Consider the following 16,587-nt stretch of genomic DNA (forward strand, 5'->3'; position numbering starts at 1 on the left):
TAGTTTAGTTATGAGGATTTTTGCACTAAAAAGTTAATGGAACATTATTATGATTTGTCTGATTCTTGCATTATTACCTAGAATACACACACATCCTGCAGGTGAAGAAGCCGGATGTGGAGGTCCTGGGCTGGTGGGGTTACAAGTGGACTACGGTTGTGAGGCCGGTTAGATGTACTGCCAAATTCTCTAAATTAACATTGGAGGTGGCTTATGGTAGAGAAACCAAAGCGACTAATACGCCTCGCTCACAATGATTAGTGTCATAGCACAAAACACTATGCAGCATCATCTGGATGTGTGCAAGAAATGTTCAACATTCACCTTCTGCTACCATTTCTGTCAAGCTGTCTACGTGTACAGTTTGACACAAATGTTTGACAAATCTAATGTACTCACTGCAACTGGCTCTGTGCTGCAAATGCAGCGTTCCGTTGGAAGTTAATGTACTTCTAGTGTACCAAAATGCAAAGGACCTGTCGAGGCGTAAAACAAGGGATACAAAAAAGATGTATTTAACCTTTAACTAGGCAAGTCAGTTAAGAACTAATTCTTATTTACGGTGACGGCCTACCAAAAGGCACAAAAAAAACTCCTGCAGGAACGGGGGCTGGGATTAAACATGAATTACATTTAAATATTGGACAAAACACATCAAGACAGAGATACTACATAAAGAGAGACCTAAAACAACAGCATGGCAGCAACACAACATAACATGGTAGCAGCACAAAACGGTATAAACACTATTGGGCACAGACAACAGCACAAAGGGCAAGAAGGTAGAGACAACAATACATCAAGCAAAGCAGCCACAACTGCCAGGAAGTGTCCATGATTGAGATAAAACTGTCCAGTTTGAGTGAGTGTTGCAGCTCGTTCCTGTCGCTAGTTGCAGCGAACCGTAAAGACGAGCGACCCAGGGATGTATGTGTGCTTTGGGGACTTGAAAAAGAATGTGACTGCCAGAACGGGTGTTGTATGTGGAGGATACACAATGTAGATCGCCATCTGAGGTGCAGGGCAGGTGCACCAGATGGAGCCTGTGTCATTACAGACATTTGGCATCCGATTAGTAAACCTAGAGCGTTGTCCGGTCAGAGTAAAGCAGGAGGAGGAGCCGATTCTAGAGCTCTGTGCTGCTGTCACTGTCACAGTCTGTGGTGCACACTCGTTTTGGGCCTGCGTCACATGCATCCGAATCTGTAGTGCTGCAGCTCATCTACGGTATTCCTCCTGACCTGACTGGATAGAGGATAAGGTCGTTGTGTGAGGTGCTGTGGTTGCAGGGAGAACCCACTTTAGCTCTCTTCTGGTCTCGTCAGACATGTTGATTACATGGTGGTATTTATATATTACAGCTCGGAGCATCCTCCAACAAAGCAAGTATTTGTTTGTTATTGTTTGTGCCTAAAGTAGTTAATTGTTTCCTGCTAGGATCGACAAGCTCTGCACGGTGATATGGTGTTTCTGTTGATTGAATGGTTGGTTGTGTGTGTGTTTAAGAATGGTGTGTAGGTGGTAGTAGGCGAAAGTCATGCAGGACTAAAGACTAGAATCAAATGTCTAAAACCTTAATCTCTAATCTCTGGGCAGGACAGGGCAGTGCTGTCAGTCTGCCGTTTTAAAGCGACGCAGGTTATTTTTTTGAGTGCATCAATTATTTAATGAAACCCAAATGAATCCTAGCTGGGTCAGGAAAAGTGTTTGTCCTGCTTGTGTCTGAGGGTTCACTATTGTGTCTCTTTGGACATGTAAAATACTTAAATTTTATGTGTCTGACCAGGTACATTCTCCTTCTACCCAACCCCTTCCCTCCTCACATCCCCCCCCCCCCCCCCCCCCCCTATTTTCCCATCTCCTTTCCTCCAGCATTGAACATGGCCTCTATCCTTCAGAAGCTTATGACCCCCCTGGTCAGTGGGAACCCGGAGCCACCCAGGAACAAGGTGACGGTGGTGGGGGTCGGACAGGTGGGCATGGCCTGTGCTGTCAGCATCCTGCTCAGGGTAAGACCCAAACCTGCTCTGTGTTGTTGACTGACTCCTGTTAAAACATTGCTACAGTATTATGTCTAGACTAACCCCCACCTCGTGTTACAGTATAACCTGTCTAGTCTAACCCCCACCCTGTGTTACAGTATAACATGTCTAGTCTAACCCCCACCCTGTGTTACAGTATAACCTGTCTCATCTAACCCCCACCCTGTGTTACAGTATAACCTGTCTACTCTAACCCCCACCCTGTGTTAGTCTAACCCCCACCCTGTGTTACAGTATAACCTGTCTACTCTAACCCCCACCCCGTGTTACAGTATAACCTGTCATCTAACCCCCACCCTGTGTTACAGTATAACCTGTTACTACTCATCTCTCAGTAGTCTGTATTACACAAACATTCCCTCTTTTATTTGTGTCATAACAAGGTTGTTGCTATGCTTTTGTGCTGTGTTTTTGCTCATGTAGGAACACCTCGTTCATTGTGTGTTCAACTAATTTATAAAACATAGTTTTTTTTAGAAGCACACATGCAAATGATATGTAATCAATAATATTACCATTTACTTATATGAATGACCTGTGTTGGGGCTGTCTCTCTGCAGGAGCTAGCTGATGAGCTGGCATTGGTGGACGTGATGGAAGACAAGCTGAAGGGAGAGATTATGGATCTGCAGCACGGCAGCCTCTTCCTTAAAACACCCAAGATAGTCGCAGGCAAAGGTGAGTCTATAGCAATGGGACACTAGGTAACCAGAGAGCCAAGATGGCCACCCTCTACATGTCAAATGTATTTTCTCTATTTTATTGGTCACGTTGTCTTTTGATATGTTATAAACTTGTTCACTTGTCTCCCGCGGCCAGACTACTCTGTGACGGCTAACTCTCGCATCGTCGTGGTAACGGCGGGCGTACGTCAACAGGAAGGAGAGAGCAGGTTGAATCTGGTTCAGAGGAATGTCAACATCTTTAAACGCATCATCCCTCAGATCATCAAACACTCCCCACACTGCATCATCATCGTGGTCTCTAACCCAGGTACTCACTACACACACACACACACACATACTAGTGTTAGTGACTCCAATTATTTGTTAAAGCAGTGTAGCCTAAGCCCAGAAGTCTCTCCCTGGCCATAGTTGATGTGCTGACCTATGTGACCTGGAAGTTGAGTGGCCTGCCCAAGCACCGCGTCATCGGCAGTGGCACCAACCTGGACTCCGCCCGATTCCGTTACCTGATGGCAGACAAACTGGGCATCCACACTTCCAGCTTCAACGGATGGATCCTGGGAGAACATGGAGACACCAGCGGTAAGTGTCCAGTGTGTGTTCGCGTGTATGTGAGCGGGTGTGGTGCATAATTAGGACAAATTAAAGAACACACACTCAGGAAGTCAGGACAAGTGTGTTTTTATAACATTCAAATATGCTTTAGAATTATTCTACTATAAATAGTAGCAACCCCTTCCTTTAGGGTTACTGTGATAAAGGTGAGACGTGAGAGACCTGCTAATCTATCTGGGCATTAAGGAGTTAAGTGTTAATTAGGTTAACTGTGTGTGCTTTAGTGCCTGTGTGGAGCGGAGCTAATGTAGCAGGCGTTAACCTGCAGACGCTGAACCCTGACATCGGTACTGATGCTGACCGGGAGAACTGGAGGGAGATGCACAAGCAGGTGGTCGACAGGTAATGTCGGCCTACACAGTCCTATTCAAGCAACCTGTTATCTCTATTGCTGTTGGCATAAATCAATGTCATTTGAAGTTTAATTTCTGTAGTTCTGCTCTCTCACTGTTATGGAGTTGTGTGTATGTTGTGCTCAAAGTCACAACGGCAATCTGGTTGCCTGCTCACTTCCACAATCATTTTTACTGTCAGCCCTGGGATTCGAACCGGCAACCCACCGGTTACTCCCCTGTTTCTCGAACTGCAAGGCTACTGAGATTTAAAAATGTGACTGTGTGAGTTTTCAGTGCCTATGAAGTGATCACGCTGAAGGGCTATACTAACTGGGCCATTGGCCTGAGTGTGGCTGACCTGACCGAGAGTCTGATCAGGAACATGAACAGAATCCACCCTGTCTCTACCATGGTCAAGGTAAGGAGGACACACACAGTACTGTATATGTAAGGTGTGTAGACACTTATCTAATGTACAAACACACACCTACACCCACAGATTACCGCATACCCATAATGCACAATACACATACTACCGTTCAAACGTTTGGGGTCACTTAGAAATGTCCTTGTTTTTTAAAGATAAGCAAATGCTTAATCCATTAAAAAAAACATCAAATTGATCAGAAATACAGTGTAGACATTAATGTTGTAATTGACTATTGTAGCTGGAAACGGCAGATTTTTAATGGAATATCTACATAGTCGTACAGAGGCCCATTATCAGCAACCATCACTCCTGTGTTCCAATGGCACGTTGTGTTAGCTAATCCAAGTTTATCACTTTAGAAGGCTAATTGATCATTAGAAAAACATTTTGCAATTGTTAGCACAGCTGAAAACTGTTGTTCTGATTTAAAGAATCAATAAAACTGTCCTTCTTTAGACTAGTTGAGTATCTGGAGCATCAGCATTTGTGGGTTCGATTACAGGCTCAAAATGGCCAGAAACAAATAACTTTCTTCTGAAACTTGTCAGTCTATTCTTGTTCTGAGAAATGAAGGCTATCCAGCTACAATAGTCATTTACAACATTAACAATGTCTACACTGTATTTCTGATCAATTTGATGTTATTTTAATGGACAAAAAATGAGCTTTTCTTTCAAAAACAAGGACATTTCTAAGTGACCCCAAATTGAACGGTAGTGTGTGTGTGTGTGTTACATACAACAGATATAAATACATGCACACAAATAACTACACACACACACATACCTACACTGCTCCAAAGTGTCCATGCTGTTGATCTTCAGGGCATGTACGGGGTCAAGGACGAGGTGTACCTGAGTCTGCCGTGCGTCCTGAACGCTGGGGGCGTGGCCAGCGTGATCAACATGACCCTGACAGATAATGAGATCGGCCAATTAAAACAGAGCGCTGACACATTGTGGGGCATACAGAAGGACCTGACGGATGTGTAACAGAACAACAGGGGGCGCCACACTCCACTCACCACCAGGCTGCATCCCAATAATATCTCCTTTGTCCTTAAGTGTGGACTCCTTCACAATTTTCAAATCTACAAAATGTATCTAATCTTATCTAGATTCACACAATCCAAAAGCATTGGATCGCTGGAGGCATGGGCCAGTGCGAGTTTACATCAGTAATTTCCTTTCAAATCAATTAAGGGAACTAGTGCACACTTGGAGGAAGGATAGATATTTGGGACAGAGCCCCACTCTCCTGATCACCTATAACGTATGCCACTTAGAAAACAAGTCGCTTTTATCCAAAACGACTTTCAGTACAGGGAATGCATATATTTTGAATGTGTATTTGTTTCCTGCGGTAATTCCCTTCATTAATTTTAAATGTTTGAACTCACACATAAGTCGTTCTGGATAAGAGTGTCTGCTAAATGACGTAAGTGTAAAATGTACCTGAAACTTTTCCATTGCTAGCACTGCACTACACTCTTAACTGGGCTACACAGTAAAAAAAAGTAAAAATACTCAACTTCCAAAAATACACTGTCAGTGTCACTGCTCCCATTTTACACTCTAGTACTGTTCTTAGCTTCCCTGTTATCTGGGAGGGGGTTTGGGTCACCATGGAAATAGGATCTAGTCCTTCTATTTCTATGTTGGTCTCATGGGCACTTGGTTTGAGGGTTACTTTGTACATGACTGCTTTACTGGAAAAGGGTCAGATTACAGAGTATTTGGGTTGGTGAACAGCACTATTAAAAATAACATTTATTCAGGTGTGGGATCAGCAAAAGCTTCAGTCATTTGTCCTTGTCAGAATGAAGAGAAATACAATCTGTCAATCATGTTGTTTGATGTGTAAATGAATAAAGCAAGATTATTTATTGGTCCTGCCTCATTTCTTTACTTTTCAGAGACAGACTCATTTTGAATCAATGGTAATTTATTTGTTTCAGATTTAGAAACATGTCTTCTGTTGTATCAAAACCGGTCGTGATCGGGAGTCCTATATGGCGGCGCACAGTTGGCCCAGCGTAGTCCGGGTTTGGCCTAGGGGGTTTACTTAGCTCATTGCGCTCTAGCGACTCCTTGTGGCGGGCCGGGCGCCTGCAGGCTGACTTCGGTCGTCAGTTGAACAGTGTTTCCTCCGACTCATTGGTGCGGGTGGCTTCCTGGTTAAGAGGGCAGGTTTTAAGAAGCGCAGTTTGGCAGGTCATGTTTCGGAGGATGCATGATTCGACCTTTGCCTCCCGAGCCCATTGGGGAGTTGCAGCGATGAGACAATATGGAAAAAGGGGGGTTGTGGCCTAATAATTTTAACTATATATTTTTTTAAATATATTTAAAGGGCCAATAAACAGTTGAAACAATAACAAAGCATTATCCCCACCACTGTTTTACTAACAAGCTGGGAGATGGGGCTAGAAAAATGTAATTACTCTCAACTTCATAGTTCTTGCATCCATAGCGGTCTGACCATCCATTCTATCAAATTACAGTTTGAATCATGTTTTGAGGCTATACAGTGTTTGTTGACAAACATTGGAGTAAAAAAAAAAGTGTATATTCTGGGTTCTGATTGGGTATGACAGTTGAACTAAACTCATGAGGCATATGTTATACTCTTCAAGAATCAATGGGAGTACAAGATCATGAATTTAAAGGGATTGGTCCTTTAAAGGCATGCATTAACACTTGTTAACAATTACCTTTTATAAGGGGTGTTTTCAGTTCTGCTTAGATTGAGCCCTAGGCATGGGGTGAAGTGTCACCGTACTGTTTTCTATTAGACAGATTATGCCTCTAGGTGCAATCTGGAAAAGGTTCAATAAAATAAATTAAAAATCAGTACCTGGTTTGGTGCCGGGACAACCTTTCAATGTGAGCAAAGCAGAGGAGCTGATCGTGGACTATAGGAAAAGGAGGGCTGAACAGGCCCTCATTAACGTCGACTGGGCTGAAGTGGAGCGAGATTTTCAAGTTCCTTGGTGTCCACATCACCAACAAACTATCAAGGTCCAAACACACCAAGACAGTTGTGAAGACAGCACAACAACACCTTTTACCTCTCAGGAGACTGAAAAGATTTGGCATGGGTCCCCAGATCCTCAAAAAGTTACACAGCTGCACCATCGAGAGCATCACCGCCTGGTATTACGGCATTGACCGTAAGGCGCCACAGAGGGTAGTCCATCACTGGGGCCAAGCTTCCTGACATCCATGACCTATATACTAGGCGGTGTCAGAGGAAGGCCCAAAAAATTGTCAAAGACACCAGTCACCCAAGTCATAGACTGTTCTCTCTGCTACCGCACGGCAAGCGGTACCGGAGCGCCAAGTCTAGGACCAAAAGGCTCCTTAAAAAGCTTCTACCTCCAAGCCATAAGACTGCTGAACAACTAATCAAATGGCCACCCGGACTATCTACATTGACCCCCCCTTTGTTTTTTCACTGCTGCTACTCACTGTTTATTATTTGTGCATAGTCACTTTACAAATTACCTCCACTATCCGGTACCCCTGCACAATGACTCGGTACCAGTACTTCCTGTATATACCCTCCTATTGTTATGTACATTTATTGTGTTACTTTGTTATTGATTCAATTTGTTTTCCTTTAGTTTATTTAGTAAATATTTAAATCAACTCTTTCTTGAACTGCATTGTCGGTTAAGGGCTTGTAAGCATTTCACTGTAACCCTATCCTGTTGCATGTGACAAATACAATTTGATTTGATGGATGGTGTTCAGAGTGGTGTGATGTCAGTGTCTAAAATGGTACCCTATTCAGGGGTAAAAACAACAAAAAAAGGTGCACTTTATAGGTAATAGGGAGCCATTTTGGCCAAAGACCATCTTAAGTATGGTGGACTGTCGGTTTTTATTGTTTTATTGATTTTTATCACCTCAGTGATAAATAGTCATTTGATTTGATTTGATGAACGAAAGTCCAGCACAGAACAAAGCAAAATAGTTGTTTGAAAAGGAAAACAGCTCAAGTGACCATTAGAGCTTTAAAAAAAAATGTATTTATATAAAATATTTGATTTACTGCATTAATAATATAATTATAATAATTATATTCAATTAAATACCAAATTGGTATTACATTAACAGTGAATTATATTTCACAACATGAAAAATGTATCGTTCAACATTGTAGTTGATATTCCACATTGGTTGGTCTTGAAAATATAAATAATTTTCCCTGGCTGCAAAGAAAAAAACATCCTGTGGCGGACTGCAATAACATTGAATAGTCCCCGCGATATGCAACTGTTCAGGGAAGTCAGGAACCAATACACACAGTCAGTCAGGAAAGCTAAAGCCAACTTCTTCAGGCAGAAGTTTGCATCCTGTAGCTCCAACTCCAAAAAGTTCTGGGACACTGTGAAGTCCATGGAGAACAAGAGCACCTCCTCCCAGCTGCCCACTGCACTGAGGCTAGGTAACACGGTCACCACCGATAAATCCATGATTATCGAAAACTTCAACAAGCATTTCTCAACGGCTGGCCATGCCTTCCGCCTGGCTACTCCAACCTCGGCCAACAGCCCCCCCCCCCCCCCCCCCCCCCCCCCCCCCCGCAGCTACTCGCCCAAGCCTCTCCAGGTTCTCCTTTACCCAAATCCAGATAGCAGATGTTCTGAAAGAGCTGCAAAACCTGGACCCGTACAAATCAGCTGGGCTTGACAATCTGGACCCTCTATTCCTGAAACTATCCGCCGCCATTGTCGCAACCCCTATTACCAGCCTTTTCAACCTCTCTTTCATATCGTCTGAGATCCCCAAGGATTGGAAAGCTGCCGCAGTCATCCCCCTCTTCAAAGGGGGCGACACCCTGGACCCAAACTGCTACAGACCTATATCCATCCTGCCCTGCCTATCTAAGGTCTTCGAAAGCCAAGTCAACAAACAGGTCACTGACCATCTCGAATCCCACCGTACCTTCTCCGCTGTGCAATCTGGTTTCCGAGCCGGTCACGGGTGTACCTCAGCCACGCTCAAGGTACTAAACGATATCATAACCGCCATCGATAAAAGACAGTACTGTGCAGCCGTCTTCATAGACCTTGCCAAGGCTTTCGACTCTGTCAATCACCGTATTCTTATCGGCAGACTCAGTAGCCTCGGTTTCTCGGATGACTGCCTTGCCTGGTTCACCAATTACTTTGTCTGCAGAGTTCAGTGTGTCAAATCGGAGGGCATGCTGTCCGGTCCTCTGGCAGTCTCTATGGGGGTGCCACAGGGTTCAATTCTCGGGCCGACTCTTTTCTCTGTATATATCAATGATGTTTCTCATGCTGCGGGCGATTCCCTGATCCACCTCTACGCAGACGACACCATTCTATATACTTCCGGCCCGTCCTTGGACACTGTGCTATCTAACCTCCAAACGAGCTTCAATGCCAGCACTCCTTCCGTGGCCTCCAACTGCTCTTAAACGCTAGTAAAACCAAATGCATGCTTTTCAACCGTTCGCTGCCTGCACCCGCACGCCTGACCAGCATCACCACCCTGGATGGTTCCGACCTTGAATATGTGGACATCTATAAGTACCTAGGTGTCTGGCTAGACTCTAAACTCTCCTTCCAGACCCATATCAAACATCTCCAATCGAAAATCAAATCAAGAGTCGGCTTTCTATTCCGCAACAAAGCCTCCTTCACTCACGCCGCCAAACTTACCCTAGTAAAACTGACTATCCTACCGATCCTCGACTTCGGCGATGTCATCTACAAAATTGCTTCCAACACTCTACTCAGCAAACTGGATGCAGTTTATCACAGTGCCATCCGTTTTGTCACTAAAGCACCTTATACCACCCACCACTGCGACCTGTATGCTCTAGTCGGCTGGCCCTCGCTACATATTCGTCGCCAGACCCACTGGCTCCAGGTCATCTACAAGTCCATGCTAGGTAAAGCTCCGCCTTATCTCAGTTCACTGGTTACGATGGCAACACCCATCCGTAGCACGCGCTCCAGCAGGTGTATCTCACTGATCATCCCTAAAGCCAACACCTCATTTGGCCGCCTTTCGTTCCAGTTCTCTGCTGCCTGTGACTGGAACGAATTGCAAAAATCGCTGAAGTTGGAGACTTTTATCTCCCTCACCAACTTCAAACATCTGCTATCTGAGCAGCTAACCGATCGCTGCAGCTGTACATGGTCTATTGGTAAATAGCCCACCCATTTTCACCTACCTCATCCCCATACTGTTTTTATTTATTTATTTTTCTGCTCTTTTGCACACCAATATCTCTACCTGTACATAACCATCTGATCATTTATCACTCCAGTGTTAATCTGCATAATTGTAATTATTTGCCTACCTTCTCATGCCTTTTGCACACAATGTATATAGACTCCCCTTTTTTCTACTGTGTTATTGACTTGTTAATTGTTTACTCCATGTGTAACTCTGTGTTGTCTGTTCACACTGCTATGCCTTATCTTGGCCAGGTCGCAGTTGCAAATGAGAACTTGTTCTCAACTAGCCTACCTGGTTAAATAAAGGTGAAATAAATAAAAAAAAATAAAAAAAAATCTATTGCATGTCATTATGTGAAACTGGGACAAGCTAAAGAGAGATGATGCCACCTGAGACCTTTTCAGCCAAATCAGCGTTCTCCCTGCAGGTCACTGTCAAGACACCACACATATCAAACACTAGAATGTATAGACACATACAATATACAAACACGTATTCAGCTGATTTGATATTGTTAGAAAAATTAGCTATGGAGGGAGATATAAAGGAGAGAGAATCATGCTCATGTAAAGGAGAGAGAATCATGCTCATGTAAAGTGTAAAGGAGAGAGAATCACGCTCATGTAAAGTGTAAAGGAGAGAGAATCACGCTCATGTAAAGTGTAAAGGAGAGAGAATCATGCTCATGTAAAGTGTAAAGGAGAGAGAATCATGCTCATGTAAAGGAGAGTTAATCATGCTCATGTAAAGTCTAAAGGAGAGAGAATCATGCTCATGTAAAGTGTAAAGGAGAGAGAATCCTGCTCATGTAAAGGAGAGAGAATCATGCTCATGTAAAGTGTAAAGGAGAGAGAATCACGCTCATGTAAAGTGTAAAGGAGAGAGAATCATTATATTGATAGGTGCTTGAATTGGACTATATTGCTGTCCTGCCAGTGCATTTCGAAATGTAATGAGAACTTTTGAGTGTCAGGGAAATTGTATGGGAGTAAAAAGTACACATTGTCTTTAGGAATGTAGTGGAGTAAAAGTTGTCAAAAATATAAATAGTAATGGAAGTACAGATACCCCCAAAAAACTACTAAAGTAGTACTTCAAAGTATTTTTACTTAATTACTTTACACCACTGAATGTAATAACATATATACATACTAATTACACATAATGTAACAAATGCATAAATAGTAGTATTGCCGAACAACTATTTGGGCAACCATAGACATTACACAATCACTTTACTCAAGAAAAAAAAGAAGGATCTTTTGTCATGTGTGCCTTTTTAAGTAGATGACCTGGGAAGTCCAGTTTCTCGGCTGAAATCAAGGACAAAAGATGTTACTGTATCTTATTTGCAACACCCATTCAATCTCAACCAAAATTACAGTTTTGAGCAGTCTGTAGGCTGTGCCTAAAATGCTGTTACCTTGGGGCATGCTCCGAGAAGGAGACACCGATGTCACCAAGAGTAGTGTTGAGGTGTGAACACTTCGTAAACAAGAAAATGTTTTTGTCTTTATATCATTCATTATTTTGTGAGGAAAATATTTGTAGGCTACTGTAAAAGCACCCCGACATACCAATATGGGTGCATACATTTTTTTTGGGGGGGAGGGGAACATGTCCCAACAAAACAGAATAAGAATACAATTGCTACTCTTTCAGCCACCAGTTGTCAATGAAAAGTACTATTATTCAAAATGCATTTTTAGCCGAGAAGAGAGCTCAGCTTCTGATATAGTATATCAAAGCACATCAGTTTATTAGCTTCTTAACCGCCTTCACTGTCCCCTCATTAGCCTCTTAACTGTCCCTGGTCCCTCATTAGCCTCTTAACTGTCCCGGGTCCATCATTAGCTTCTTAACTGTCCCTGGTTCTTCATTAGCTTCTTAACTGTCCCTGGTCCATCATTAGCTTCTTAACTGTCCCTGGTTCTTCATTAGCTTCTTAACTGTCCCGGGTCCATCATTAGCTTCTTAACTGTCCCTGGTTCTTCATTAGCTTCTTAACTGTCTTGGCTGTCCCTGGTCCCTCATTAGCTTCTTAACTGTCCCTGGTCCCTCATTAGCTTCTTAACTGTCTTCACTGGTTCCTCATTAGCTTCTTAACTGTCCCTGGTCCCTCATTAGCTTCTTAACTGTCTTCACTGGTTCTTCATTAGCTTCTTAACTGTCCCTGGTCCCTCATTAGCTGTGAACTGGGTATCATTATAACCCATTGTGCGCTAACTGTGAACTGTCATTACTACTGATACAAAGTTCCTCCACAGGGGGGGGGGGGGGGGGGGCGCAACTCTTCCCTGCATTATGGACAGTATCCATGCAGTGATGGGGAGAATCAACATTTGATCTTTGACCTCTGAACTTTCATTAGGGCATACATAGAAAACAGAGTATGTATAACCTGTGTTCACTGGATTATCCCGCTTATTGTTCCTAATTATACATTTTACGAATGAAAGGGGGATACCTAGTCAGTTGTACAACTGAATGCATTCAACTGAAATGTGTCTTCCGCATTTAACCCAACCCCTCTGAATCAGAGAGGTGCGGGGGGCTGCCAGAATCGACAATCCAATTTAAAAAGCAGAATTTCCTGTTATTTTAATCTACATTACTGTCATCTGAATTTCATGTGTCATTAAAACAAATTTGTCTGAAAAACAGAATTTTAAAAACATACTTTATTTCAAGCATGTATTTACAAAAGATACTGTACATCAAGTAAAACATCTCTCTGACAACAAGGCTCTTAATACCTTAAATAGAAAGTGACTTGTAAAGCCAAGGTGTGAGACCAGCAGTATCTGGGCTGTAGAGACACATTTGTAGTATTGGGGGCATTTGTTTTAGCTCGTGCAGTGTCCCGGGTGGGCGGAGATTTCCTGTAGGACCAATGGAATAGTCTAAAATTGGAAAATTCAGCTCACACGGTGCCCTGGACGCGCTAAAACAAATGTACCCTTTGTGCGCTCAGGGCTATTTATCTACAACAGCTCCGGATACCATTCATGGACAGGTGTAGCAGGTGTGTATTCAGTGACGCTGAACATTCTGAACATTGCAGATAGAAATAGAATAAGCAGAGCTGACGTAATTCTCTGACAATCATATCCGTTCTACATTATACATTTCTATCTGAGCGTTCTGTAACGCTACAGCCTCCAGAATAGGCCCCAGGTGTAAAACAAGCTGTGTTCTCAACAGCCGTACAAAATCTTCAGAGGTAACCCAAAAACGATTTTCTTCGTGACGCTACAGGCACAACATTCCAATCTAGAACATATCTATCAATGTAGAAGAAAGGCATCTGTAACAGATTCCAGACTCCTCCAAAGAGATGTCCAGTCCAGTGATTGGTCCAGTCACATGTCAATCATCATCATCAGTCGATCAGGAACGGACAGTAACACAAAAAGGGCCCAATTCACCCATTGGGCTTCGAAATAAAGTAGTCCTTTAGTAACAATGTCCATCAATGGCAACCAGGTTACGAAGCCGTTTCCTTATCGTCAAAATAAACTTTACGAAGCCAGTCGTATTCATACACCTGCCCAAAATAAGATTATATTTCTTTGAACAGAAAGAGGTTTTTGATTCACAGCTTTGACCTTTAACTTGTGTTGACCAATAGTAGTTGACCAATAGGGAACAAAGTCCCCATTACAAATAGAGTTAAGCGATGTAATACCCTCCAATCCAAAGGTTGTCACTGTTATACCATATTGTTGCTGTCGCTGACTTTGTCCACCAACTGAAGAAGAGAGAATTTGATTATTAGTAAACCACAATCTTACCAATTCAGGGGCTGGTTTCCCGGTCACAGATTAAGCCTAGTCGTAGACTAAAAATCAAGCTCAATCTCCATTTAAGCACTTTTTAGTCAAGGACTAGGCTTAATGTGCATCTGGATCCACCCTGAGGACAGGCACAGTGATGAAAAAAAGCAATGAGACAAAAACAGCTGACTGACAATTCTATGAACTTTGTCACATTACACACAGCAAATTAACGTGATACTTACTCCACTAATCCCTGGGAGGTTGAGTATGGACCCGAGGACAGGCACCCTCCTGATGAAGCCTACTGCCACTGGGAAAAAGCCCCTGGAAAAGAGAAGAGAGTGGCATATAGAGGTGAGAGACTGAGGAGGACTATCATTTAGGGTGAAATTCAAAAGTATATTTCTTGATTCATCACATCCTTGGTACATCACACCCCCACCTTCCCAAAATATCAGAGGGAAGCAAAACGGGAGAGCACTGGAGGAGAATATGTAAGGTTGTTTCTCCTCCAAAGCTCTAATCGCTTCCCTCTGATATTTTGATTAGACAAGGAGAGAGGAAGCAAGGAAAAAAACTTGAGATTAGCCCATTTTTTTTAACTAACTTTCATTTCAGACCAACTCACCTGAATAAGAGGAAAAATCCATAGATCTCCAGCACCACTCCAATGATGGGCCAGCCAATCAGAACCACGACCACGCCCCCCAGGAAGAAACTGGTGGCTTTAAATTTGTGTCTTTGGAAGAAGAATTTGAAGGTACGCTCCAAGCCGATGACAAAGGCTAGGCCTGCTACAAACAATATCTGACACACAAACACAGGGACAATAAATTAACAGAGGATTGGCAGTACTAGCCTGGCTGCATCCAAACTTCTTATAGGCACTTTAGTATTGCCAGTGTAACAGTATAGCTTTAGTCCCTCTCCTCCCTGGGCTCGAACCAGGAACACATCGACAATTAGCGCGCACTAACTAGCCAGCCATTTCACTTCGGTCACACCAGCCTCATCTCGGGAGTTGATAGGCTTGAAGTCATAAACAGCGCAATGCTTGACGCACAACGAAGAGCTGCTGGCAAAACGCACGAAAGTGCTGTTTGAATGAATGTTTACGCGCCTGCTTCTGCCTACCACCGCTCAGTCAGATACTTGTATGCTCAGTCAGATTATATGCAACGCAGGACACGCTAGATAATATCTAGTAATATCATCAACCATGTGTAGTTAACTAGTGATTATGATTGATTGTTGTTTAGAGTGCACCTGTCTAATGATCATGCTGTTTAATCAGCTTCTTGATATGTCACAACTGTCAGGTGGACGGATTATCTTGACAAAATATAAATGTTCACTAACAGGGATATAAACAAAATGTTGCCAAAAAGAGAGTAATAAGCTTTTTGTGCATATGGAACATTTCCGGGACCTTTTATTTCAGCTCAAGAAACATGGGACCAACACTTTACATGTTGAGTTCATATTTTTGTTTTGTGTTGCTACAGTTGTTTCACTTCAACAACGGTGAGGTAAAAGGTAGTGATATCATTTTGGATGCAAAGCTAGTGCAATACAGTATGTCTTATCACTTAATTTAGCTATGCAAACTGCTGGAGGTCACATACCAATAATACAAGCTAGACAGGTCCTGACACGGTGGTTTGATCAGAAACCCTGACAATACTGCCGCTAAGGAACTGTCGCCATGCATTACAACAGAGAATCATCAAAGGCCTCCACAACAATAGCTGAAAGTGTTTCTTCCAGAGAGGAAGGAGTATAGCAGCAGAAATGAGGCCGTCTTGTTACTTTACCATAAAGAAAGCTGGTGCACATACACACAGAGGGGAATCTATGGCATACGCCATAACATTCTGATTATGTAGGCTTGGGCTGTAACTCACATTTCCAATGGCAAGAAGAGCTTTGTCAAAAAACAGGACCATACCGAAGAAGAGGAAGAACACGCCGAAGCCTGTCAACCCCATCCCGATCTCTGTGGAGCCAAAATAGATGTTAATACATAGTTCATTTACGCTTTCCATTGACATTGGATTGACACCTCCATCCATCCATCCATATGGCACTCAGTCTGCAGATCAGGGAACTCATGAGCTAGCTACGAACTACAGTACAGATTCTTCTAACTAGCGATGCCTAGCTGCAATGATATGACTAGCATTGAAGCTCATAAAATAGGGCGATGGGCCCAACTGGTCCCATTCATTAAATTATAGCTAGCTAGAAGAAGTAGTTCACAAAGCGAAGAAACAAGCTTAAAACATTTCATTTATAAATTAAAATGGTCTTACTTTGTGAATCCGTTAGAGAGATCATTTTGGCTGCAGTGTAGCAATTGGCCAATAACTACTGCTCATTCAATAATCGTTAGATAGCTTCTAGCAGTCTCTGTTGTGTGAAGCTTGTTGACAGCAGAGGAGAAAAGCTGGAGCCACGTCTTCTGGATCGACGCATGTACGCTCAA

At 42.9% G+C, this 16,587-nt stretch overlaps 2 protein-coding genes across 2 annotated transcripts; one reads left to right on the forward strand and one right to left on the reverse strand.

Moving 5' to 3' along the window:
• The first annotated feature begins 1,132 nt into the window (after positions 1-1,132).
• On the forward strand, positions 1,133-5,648 carry LOC139375658 (L-lactate dehydrogenase B-A chain-like). The gene is made up of 8 exons (XM_071117465.1): positions 1,133-1,382; positions 1,873-2,009; positions 2,603-2,720; positions 2,862-3,035; positions 3,137-3,310; positions 3,568-3,685; positions 3,973-4,096; positions 4,933-5,648. The coding sequence occupies exons 1-8, from the start codon at positions 1,328-1,330 to the stop codon at positions 5,098-5,100; spliced, it is 1,068 nt and encodes a 355-aa protein (XP_070973566.1). The 5' UTR covers positions 1,133-1,327; the 3' UTR covers positions 5,101-5,648.
• A 7,338-nt stretch (positions 5,649-12,986) lies between these two features.
• LOC139383105 (vesicle transport protein GOT1B-like) lies at positions 12,987-16,585 on the reverse strand. The gene is made up of 5 exons (XM_071127421.1): positions 16,415-16,585; positions 16,007-16,098; positions 14,731-14,909; positions 14,345-14,426; positions 12,987-14,074 (listed from the first exon to the last, which is right to left on the reverse strand). The coding sequence occupies exons 1-5, from the start codon at positions 16,437-16,439 to the stop codon at positions 14,036-14,038; spliced, it is 417 nt and encodes a 138-aa protein (XP_070983522.1). The 5' UTR covers positions 16,440-16,585; the 3' UTR covers positions 12,987-14,035.
• Between the last annotated feature and the right edge of the window lie 2 nt (positions 16,586-16,587).

Source organism: Oncorhynchus clarkii, chromosome 2 (assembly GCF_045791955.1).
Source record: "Oncorhynchus clarkii lewisi isolate Uvic-CL-2024 chromosome 2, UVic_Ocla_1.0, whole genome shotgun sequence".
Lineage (NCBI taxonomy): Eukaryota > Metazoa > Chordata > Actinopteri > Salmoniformes > Salmonidae > Oncorhynchus > Oncorhynchus clarkii.